General features: G+C 35.9%; 1 protein-coding gene across 1 annotated transcript; it reads left to right on the forward strand.

The window, feature by feature from the left end:
• The first annotated feature begins 8,424 nt into the window (after window positions 1-8,424).
• LOC101664393 (olfactory receptor 10J1-like) lies at window positions 8,425-9,305 on the forward strand. Its single transcript, XM_004714813.2, is given in 2 exon segments — window positions 8,425-9,258; window positions 9,261-9,305. Coding segments are annotated over 2 exon segments (879 nt in total).
• The last annotated feature ends 1,683 nt before the right edge of the window (window positions 9,306-10,988 follow it).

A 10,988-nucleotide genomic window follows, 5' to 3' on the forward strand; every position in this document is an offset into this window, starting at 1 on the left:
GGGAAGATACTCACAGGCTAGAGGAGCCAATGTCTTCTTTGGTTTCTATACAGCTTCCTTCTGATGCTTAGAGAATGCTGGTGTTCTTGGCTTACCTTTTCAATTTCTTCTATATAGACCTCTTGGAGACAACCCTATCTCAGTTCTTTCTTCTTAAGTTCAAAGATATCAGCTCCTAAGAAAAATTTTCTCATCTCTTTTTCCAAGTTTCCAAGAAGTAAGTGGTTGTTGGTAGAAAACTAGCGAGAGACAAAATTTGATTTTATATTTTCTAGGTTTCTTTCTTTTCATATTCTGATTCTAAGTTTACTTTCTCGAGAGCATTGTCCCTGTATCTTGCATGATAGCCAATTGATATTTGGTGCAATTGATTTTTAAAAAATTTTAAATAATGAAAGGATTTGCTGGAAGTAATGGAGGAGAGATGAGAAACATGACAATCTTTATAATCCCAAGGTTGTCCTCCGTCACTGATGTTCCCTCTACCTTTTAAGTTAATAAAGCTGATATTTGGGTATGTTTTCATAAAGATGTTGTTTTCTTACTCTTTAACTTTAATGTTTTGCCTAAATATTTATTAAGGTGGGTTTTAATTCAATCAATGTATATGAGATTTAGATTTCTGCCATACCTGTGCTTCACACCTTGCCTTATCAATTACTGGGTATGTGATGGAAGACAAGTAATATGTTCCTCTGAATCTCAAATTCTCCATCTATAAAAAGGGAGTGCTTTGTGTCCTTGGAAAATTATTGATAACTGTTAAATTATGTGATCTGTTTTAATAGGCTGACCTTTAGGATGTTAATACTAAATTCTAAATTTGTTTTTCTACTTACTTTAATTGTTTAGAGTACAAGGGCCAACTTTATTGCTTTAGTGAAATTTAGAAATCTTTATACTTCAAATCCCCACATTTACTAAGGATGAATTAGCCTATACCTAGATTCTACACTGCCAGATGCTGGACACTTAGTAGAAGAAAATAAATGAAATGAACGCCATTTTCTTCTGTGCCGCACTTTCTTACTAGACGTAAGTATCTACGTTAGAAACTAAAAAGAAGTTAGCTAAGACATCTCAAGTCGATTCTCCTGCCTCCTCCTAGAGACACCAAAACCAACGCAGACAAGATACTTTAAAAATAACATCCTGAAGAAAGTTCATCATCTTCTGAGTATCAATGTAATCTGAGTCAGTATCTCAATGAGAAAGCAAACAGCCCTTTCTCTGGTGTTAAGATCTTTACAGAGCAAAGGACGCAGGGTATGAGGGAAAGAGACCTGGAAACTAGGGTTAGTTCTGTTGTGGACCAAGTGTGTAGTATTAGGAAATCCTTTTATCCTTTTTGGAACCAAGTTTACTCATATTTATATCATATAGTTCTTTTTTAGTATTCAATGTATTATTACCCTGAAGAGTAAAATGAATTAGCAAACATAAAAGATTCATACACACATTTGAGAGGAAAGGTTTGCTCACCAAAACTAAGACTGAAGATATGAATACTAACTCAAATTTGTCATATAGATTAACTAGGATTCTGCTTAAAATAAAAGCAATAACTTTATCAAGAATTAAAGTAGTTTGTGAATGTGGAACACAGGGCCAAGAGGTTCTCAGCACAGTGTTCCACAGAGCAATGAGTACAAAGGGTTTTTATTCAGTAAAGAACACAAGTGTGAGTACTTATATAACTCAGTGGTTTAGAATTACATACATATAACAATGTTGTTGCTGTTATTAAATGCCATCAAGTTGGTTCTGACTGAGAAAAACCTTATGTACAACAGAACAAAGCAGGCCCATGACCTGTGCCATCCTTGAATGGTTGCTATGTTTGAGCCCATTGTTACAGCCATGATGTCAAGCCACCTTCTTGAGGGTCTTCCTCATTTTGCTGTCCCTCCACTTTATGAAGGGGAATTCCTTTTTCCAAGGACCAGACTCTCCTGATAACATGTCCAAGGTATGGGCGATGAACTCTCTTCCATTCCTACTTCTAAGGAGCATCCTCGCTGTCCTTCTTCCAAAAAGGATGTCCTTGATCATCTGGCAGGCAGCCCATGGTATATTCAACTAAGAGGATAATTCAAATTCATCAATTCTTCTAATAAAAGCTAGCTGAAATTCTAAAAGTTAGCAGCTAGATTTTCTACAGCTTATCTAGCAAGAATTTCTCTACTACATATACATTCTTTATGATATGTAAAAATTATATCAGGAGTCTCTGGATAATCATTTCCTGAAAAATGTATCTTCATATACCACATTTTTGCCTCATATACCATATTTTGCCTACTTCAGTGCTTGTTGAGGCTGCTTAAAGTTCCACTGTTTGGTGTTGGTGGTGCGGTCAATTGGAGACTATGTCAAGGCATCCCTGGAGAAAGAGAATGTCTGGAGTCTGGTTGTGGTAGCAGTTGTACAATTCTAGTCAATGTGACTGAAATATGGAATGATATACATATTAAATATCAATTAATAATTAGAAAGAAACAAATTCTAATACAGATGAAAAATTTACCTATGTAGCAGAGCATAGTGGAAACTTGTGGACTTGATAGGCTGTAGAGTCTTATGCTAAATATCAATATAGAGACTGACTTCAGACAGGAACAAAGCTCTTATTAATAACCAGGCACCACAATTATTAATTTTAGGTGCTCTTATTCAAGGAGCCATGGTGGCATTGAGGGTTAGGGATTGGGCTACTAACAGCAAGGTTGATGGTTCAAAGTCATCAGCTGATCCATTGGAGAAAGATGAGGCAGTCTGTTCCTCTAAAGATTGATGCTATCTGAAACCTTCTATAGGGTCACTGAGTCAGAATGGACTTATTGGCAGTGTGTTTTATTCAAGTTTAATGGTATGTCCTTTTTAAGATAGTCATGATGTGTCAGCATTTATGTCTTGCTATGTTGTTCTTAGATATCTTCCTTTTCTCTCCAATACCTTCTTAATACCTCGAGCACTGGAGTTTATTTCTCATATGGAAATGAATCTGTCTCTCTTTGACACAGTAGTTCATTTTCTCCATCCTCTTGGAAAATCATGCTCTGTTTCTCTCTTGTCCTGTAGCTCTGCAGTCTAGACCCTTGCTTGACTATTTGTCCTGGTTTATGTATACCAAAGGCAATGTTTCTCTGAAGAACTGGCATCTAGCAGAGGTCTGGTTCTACTTCTTCAGACTGGAGGAACATCAAGGGCACTCCTTTAGTCATCGGGTTATTTAACACAGAGTTTTCAAAAGACTCAAACCTGTCAAATATTGCCCTTGGCCCTAGAGATATAGAAAAGCAAACGTTGGTTTTATTTCCAGAAAGTTTAAAATCTAGTTGAATAGTCATATAACCAGATAATTATAATTGAATGTACCAAGTGCTTTCATAGAAGAATTAATGAAATGCCAGGTAACAAGGAGGGGAGTGATACTTAGGTAGAAAATGTTGATGTGAAAAAATACCAGTGGAGGCTTAAAATAATTAAGTTTGAACCTACTCCTTTAAATGTAATTCTCCACCATCCACTGCACAAGCAATACATATTCATCATGGACACTTAGGAGAATTTAGGGGACCATAGAAATTTATCCAGAATTATACCATGCAGTCAAGTGCTACTAATGTTTAGACAATTTCCATTCAATCTTTTTGATACACATTTTTATACAGTTGAGATTATTCTGTCTATACCATTCCATACCATTCTCTTTTTTCTTGCTTATTATTTTCATTGAACTATATAACTTTTTGTTTGAAAAGTATAAGTAATATATACAGTTAAGATAGTATTGTATTGTTTTCTGTTTTAGAATATCACATATTTATTTATATATTCTTACAGTCCTTTTTCTATGGATTTATATTCACATTTGCCTGGATATATATTTTTTCTTCCTTATACTGTTGAGATCATATCACACTGTTGTTTTTCTCATCTAACCTTATTATGCACATTTTTAGGTTTCTAATATAAAATATGTTGTTTTAGAATATCATTTCAAATGATGGTATACATTAAAATGAGTATATAAAACCTACACACACAATTTGAGAAAATAACAATATAAACTGCTAGATTTCCTCTACTCAGGCTAAGAAGTAGACCATCACCATCAATCAAGATTCTAGATGCTTCATACTTGTTCCTTCCTTATACTTTCCCCTTCACTGTATGATAAATCACTGCTTTTGTGAATTTTAGGTTAAATCATGTCTATGCTTTAAAAAAAATAAATGTATCCTACACAAAGTACTATTTATTCTTGCCTCCTTTTAAACATTAAATCAATGAAATATATACATGTGTGTATACTCACAGATATGTGATTTTCTTCTTTAATTCAACATTATGATTTTGAGATTCATCCAAGTTGATTTGTGAAAATATAATTTCTTTATAGATCTATAGCAGGGTCAGAAAACTTTCTGAGTAGAGAATCAATTCATAAATATTTGGTTTTTGAAAATCATGCAGTCTTTGCTGCAATCATTCAACTCTATGAGGAAAACAGCAATAAACATGGTATAAATGAAATGGGTGCTCCAATACAATTTTATTTAGCAAAATAGATAGTTGGTTAGTATCTTGCTCAATAATCAATTCATTGAGAGCCATATACCTCATTGTTAGAATTTACATAAATTTAAACCCCCTTTGTTTTCAGGATTTTGTTGTGTTGTGTCTGTGATTTATTCTTAACAAAACTGATGCAAACTTCCTGAAATTGTCTCTCTCATTGCACTTATCCCTTTACTTTTATTTTTTTTAGAGTGCATTTTTAATGGTGGAATTTTTTGCAGGTATAGGACTTATGACACCAGTAATGGCACTGCCATTGCAACAATGTGACTCATAATGGCCCTGTAGGGCAGGGTAGAACTGCCATTATTGGTTTCCTAGAGTCCTGCTTGGGGCAAGAATGGTAAGTCTTTATCTAACATTCTTCGGACATATTGTCAGGCAAAACCAGTTCCTGAAGGACATCATGTTTGGTAAAATGGAAGGGCAGTGAAAAATAGGAAAGCCCTCAATGAGATGGATTGACACAATGGCTGCATCAACGGGCTCAGGCAGAGGAACAATTGTGAGGAAGGCACAGTGTTTCATTCTGTTGTGCACAGGGTCACGATGGGTCCAAGTTGATTCGATGGCACCTAGTAGCAGCAAAAATGTCAAAATTTTCCCAAATTGATTGCATTAATCAGCTTTCCTGCAAGTAGAGAACACAACTTCCCATTATTTCATACCTCTGATGGGTGTAAGTGGACAATGTCCTTAATTTCTTTTCCATGTTCTAATTCCCCACCACCACCCACACTACTGTTATAAAAATCTTCCATATATTTATTTACTATTTGTGCTTGCTCTCATATGGAATTCCTAAAAAGTTATTTGTCTCAAATAATATTAAGTTTATCTTGTTTTTTTTCTTATTAAATTAAAAAACCCATTAAATACTCTGGTTACTAGCATTTGTCAGTGATTTTTGTTGGAAACATATTTCCTTGCTCATGATTGTTTGTGTGGGCATTTTGTGGTGCACTTTGAAAACCAGAGGTTGATTTTTTTTTTTATGATACAGTTTATCATCATTTTTATTTGTATTTTATATGTTTTTTAATAAATCTTTTACTACTACATTTAAAAAACATTCTCAAGCATTGTCTTCTAAATATGATGCAGGGATTTTTGTTTGTTTGCTTTTAGGTGTTTAATCTCTTAGAAATTGTTTTTTTAATAATAAAATTAGTCTAATTTCATTTTCTCATGTGAATAACAAATTATTTGAGGGCAATTATTTGAAAAAGTTGTGCTTTTTTCAACAAAATGGAACAGCAAGTTCTGGTGTGAAGTTTCTTTCCTTCAGAACCCCATTCTCTTCCATTGGTATGATGTATTTATCCCTATGCCAATCCAATATCTCACCTTCTTACGTACTATGATATGAAAATAAATAATGATATGGGAAGAGCGAGTTTTTTTCATTTTTCCCCTCCATACATAGTGTCTTGACAATGCTCCAATATTTGCTATTCTGTGTAAATTTTAATATCCACTGTCAAGTCAACAAGAAATCAAAAAGAACTCATCTGAGACTTTGACTGAATTGTATTGAAACCAGAGGTAATTGTCAGTTTAATTGAAATCCTCATAATATTAAAACTGTAATTCATAGGCATGCTTTGGATCATTCCATTTACTTCAGTCTTCTTAAGTAGTTTTCATTAAAGTATTTCAATTTTTTTCCATGAAGTTCATATTCTTAAGTATTTTATATAATTTAAAGCTATTATAAATGATAGACACATTAAATTATTTGTTATGAGTTTGCTAATGAGGCCCAGTGGCACTGACAGAGAAGTGTTGAACTGCTAAACCTCAGTTAGTGGGTCAAACCCACCAGCTGCTTAAGGGAGAAAAATGAGGGCAAGGCTACCTGATCCTATAAAGATTTACAACCTCTGAAAGCCCTGTATAGGGTAGCTTTAAGTCAGAATTAACTTGATGGTAGTAGCTTTTTGTTTGTTAATCATTTTAAGTAAAAATATAATGGTTCATTACGTACAAATTTTGTATCAGAAATTTTGCAAAACTCTCTTAATAATTTTCATAATTTATCAGCAATTTCTTTAGGATCTTTATGTATGAAATTAGATCATTTGTTTAAAATGTCAGTTTTACTTCTCCATTTTTAATCGTTATATCTTTAATTTCTTTTTTAAAGTATTGCTGGGCTGGCTGTACAATTCAACACAATGTTGAAGGGATGTGAATAAAACAGTCATCTTTATCTTGTTCCTAATCTTAGAAAGGAACAAGATTACTTTGTAATCTTCACTACTAAGTAGGATGTTTGCTGGAGAATTACTGTACGCAGGCTTTTCAGCTGAAAGAAATTCTCCTATTTCTAGCTTGCTAAGGGTATTGTACTTCTCATAAGTAAGTAGATATGGAAATTTAAAAATCCTTTTTATTCAGCTACTAAAATGGTCACATGACTTGGTTCCTTGATGAAAAGGAAATGTGTAATAGGATTGTTTTGATTTTCAACAAACTACATTCTGAAGTCAAACCAACTTGATTATACACTCATTTTATACATTGCTGGATTTGGCTTGCTCATTTTTTAAAAAAGAATTTTATATCTAACTGTGAGCCAAACTGGCCTGTTAAAACTAATGTCAACATAATTCCATCTTCAGTGAATGAGCTGGGAAGCATTTCATCTATTTTATTATGTACAATAGTTTGCATAAGTTTGGGACTAATTTTTTCCTGGAATGTTTATTTGTAGATCATTATACTATATATTTCTTATAGCAGGACTTTTCAAGTTTTCTAACTCTTGATTTAATACTGGTGAGGGATTCTTGCTGAAGAAATTTTCCCATTTTATCAACATTTTAAAAATTCAATACGATGAAAATTGTTTAAATATTACTTTCTATTTCTTTTTATGTCTGGAATTTCTGAATTGTGTTCTCTTATTAATTCATAGTATAGTTTAGTGATGTCTTCTCTCATTTCTCTTGGTCAGGTTCACTAGCAGTTTCCCTAAAGTTTAAAATTTTACCTTTGTGAACTTTTTCTATTTTATCCTTCTTTGATATATCAGTGAGAGAAAAATAGGGCTTTATACTCTCATAAAGAGATATACTTTTGGAGGCTCACACGGGGCAATTCTACCTTATTCTATAGGGTAGTTTTGAGTTGGCATACACTCGATAGCAGTAATTTCGGTTTTGGGTTTTATTTTTGGTTTTGGTATCTGTTTTATATTATGATTTCATATATCCTTTTTTAAGTTGTTGTTATCAATTCTTCAAAGGATATGAAGTTACAATTGTTATTATAAATTCTTCAAATGATATGGAATTCCTTTCTTTTCAGCCATTTTTTGGAAAATGAAAGCATTTTAAACAATAATTTCTTCCATAATGATGTTGTAAAGGTACACATATTATGTCATTTTTGCATTTGCATATAGTTCTAAAATTTTTATAATTTCCATTATATTTTATTTGCACCTTATATAAGCATCCACCATTTGTTATTTTTCAAAACATTTTTGTGACACTTTCTAATTTAGTCACACTGTCACCTGAAATTTTAGTCTAAGTAATGCTAGTCCTAAAATTAAATTATTGTACACCAATTTTATAATACATAGGCAGTCATTGTTTTAATGACACAGGGATTCCAGGAAAATATATTTTATATAAAACTCTTCAATGATGCTGCTAAAGAATTTCTTTACCTTTATTTCCAGGTGAAGGACCTGGCCAGTCTGGAAGGGGAAGTTGGCTTCTGATGTTCTGAACTAGGTCTTTTCCGAGTTCTCCCCAGAGGTCAGCCCAGTCTCTGGTGGTCAGAATTTGCTATTGACCTTCTCCTTATCTTTCAGACCTGAAGAATGCAATGAAGAGAGGAAATTATACGGAGGTGAGAGACTTTGTTTTCCAAGGGTTTTCCAATTTCCATGAACATCAGCTCACACTCTTTGTGGTGTTCCTCACCGTGTACGTGCTGACTCTGACCGGCAATGCCATCATAGTGAACCTTATCCGTATTGACCATCACCTCCATACACCTATGTACTTCTTCTTAAGTGTCCTCTCCATTTCAGAGACGTTCTACTCCCTGGTCATTATCCCCCGTATGCTTGCAAGCCTTGTAGGCTTGAGCCACTCTATCTCCCTGGAAGGCTGTGGGACTCAGCTCTTTTTCTTCCTAGGTTTTGCCATCTCTAATTGTCTCCTCCTAGCAGTAATGGGCTATGACCGTTATGTAGCCATCTGCAACCCTCTTCGTTACTCAATCATCATGAATTTTAGGGTCTGCATCATGCTGGCAACCTCAGTCTTTGTCGCAGGCTTTTCCCTTTCACTGGTTCAAGCCATAGCCATTTTTCGATTGCCCTTTTGTGACTCACTAATCGAACATTTCTTCTGTGATGTAAGACCTGTGCTGGATCTGGCCTGTCATATGCCAATCATCAATGATATCTTGACCTTATTTATCAGTCTTTTGGCCATCACTGTCCCTGCCACTTTCATCTTCATCACTTATGTCCTTATTATATCTGCCATTCTCAAAATTGCCTCAGCTGAAGGCCGCAAGAAGACTTTTGCCACCTGTGCTTCCCACCTCACTGTGGTCATTATCCACTATGGCTGTGCCTCCATTGCATACTTCAAACCCAAATCGGAGAACACAAAAGACCAGGATCAGTTAATCTCAGTGACTTATACTGTCATAACTCCCCTATTGAATCCTGTGGTGTACAGCCTGAGAAATAAAGAAGTCCAGGATGCACTACGCAGAGTGATGGGTCAGAAATCACTACACTAATATGAGACAATACCCAAATAATTTTGTGCAACTTCCACATAGGAGATTATTGGCAAAGATATGGATCCGGAGTTCAAACAATTTTTGAATTTTCATGCATCACAGCCAGGAATAGAGTGAAAACGAACCTGGGGACTGGTAATAGATTCTGGCTTCCTTGATTTCCTTATACATTTAATAAAACTACAGGTTACTCTGTATACCTGTAAATAGATACACATTGACTGTATACTAGGTAGTCATTATAAGTTCAAGGTATAATCAATTATTTATCCGATGCATTAATATAAAATGACCAGTCTACTCTGTTGAAGTGTAAACCCCAATAAAATCGCCACTCATCTGAATCTGTTCTTAATCTAAATTGAATGCTTGAAGAAGAGGTTATTAGTAAGCACATTATGAATAAATCTAATTGTTTTAGTAAAATAAGAAAAGCAGTAATATGAGTTTGAAATGAGCTTAACATCTTGTGTGTCCATATTAAAGCAGTCCATTGTAAGTGTTCTTTCAGTCATGTAGGTGACTTCAAATGAAAAAAGACCTGGGAATGAAAGGAGGAGTGACACTGAAAAGACTCCAAACAAGGGAGTCAGGGAACGTCGGTTATTTAAATAGAGCTCACAGGGCAGCAAGGGATTCTTTTGACTGGCCATAGGTCACATAATGCCATGTGAAGCTAAAAGAAATGCCTATACAGTATATAGGTCTGACAGAGGATTTTTGCACCTGGATATTTACCTTTGCTGTAAATGTATCTGTGTACATGGAAGATTGTAGAACATTCAGCAAATAAAACATTAGAAACTTCCTAGACATAACCAGACACCTTAAAGGAATGACTTTCTGGGTTTGCTAGTTCAGATCCATAATTTGGGAGGATATCAAAGTCAATTTAGAATAACATAATCACACAATGTTCTACATCCTATTTGGTATGTATCGAAGGGGGTTTATAGCTCAAGAGTGGCGATGGCTGGCAAGATGGTTCCCAGGGAAGCAGCCCATACTGGGAGCCCCATAGTGATCAGTGAGCCCAGAGGCCATGGGGACAAGTTGGGGGGGATTCTGGTAAGTGAAAAGACCCGCCCTAGAACCCAGAATGTTTCCTCTGTCTTGGAGGCAACCGTCCCCCACATCTTCCTTGTTCCAGAGTCCTGCAGATCTGTGTCTGATTCCAGGGATTTCCCAGTCCCTGTTGGCCATGCTGGGTCTGCATGCTGCTGCAGTTATCACCTCCCCCCCCCACCCCCACCCCGACCCCGTGTCTGGTCATCATGCCAGGAGCAGGATGGCTGCCCTGCTGAGTCTCCCACAGCCATGGATGGACCACCACCCTACAGCTGTCCACCAGGAGCACGCCCCTAGGGGAGCTACTCCCTTCTCCATGGTTCCCTTCCTTCCATGTGGTGGCAGTGCCACCGCCAACCGCTCCTCCCTCCCATTACCCACCCAGGGCCCCAGGAGCTGACCTGAAGTTCACCTGCAGTAAGTTTTGTCACTTGCGGCTGTAAGTTTTGTCACTGTCACCGCACCATTGCCTCACACTTCACCCCACCCTGTATCAGCTGCATCTCCTATGTTGGCCATAGAGCAGACCACTTTTTCAGCAACACAGCTCAGCCCTGTCC

Source organism: Echinops telfairi, unplaced genomic scaffold (genome assembly GCF_000313985.2).
Source record: "Echinops telfairi isolate 266 unplaced genomic scaffold, ASM31398v2 ScPeMD7_7425;HRSCAF=8463, whole genome shotgun sequence".
NCBI classification, from domain to species: domain Eukaryota; kingdom Metazoa; phylum Chordata; class Mammalia; order Afrosoricida; family Tenrecidae; genus Echinops; species Echinops telfairi.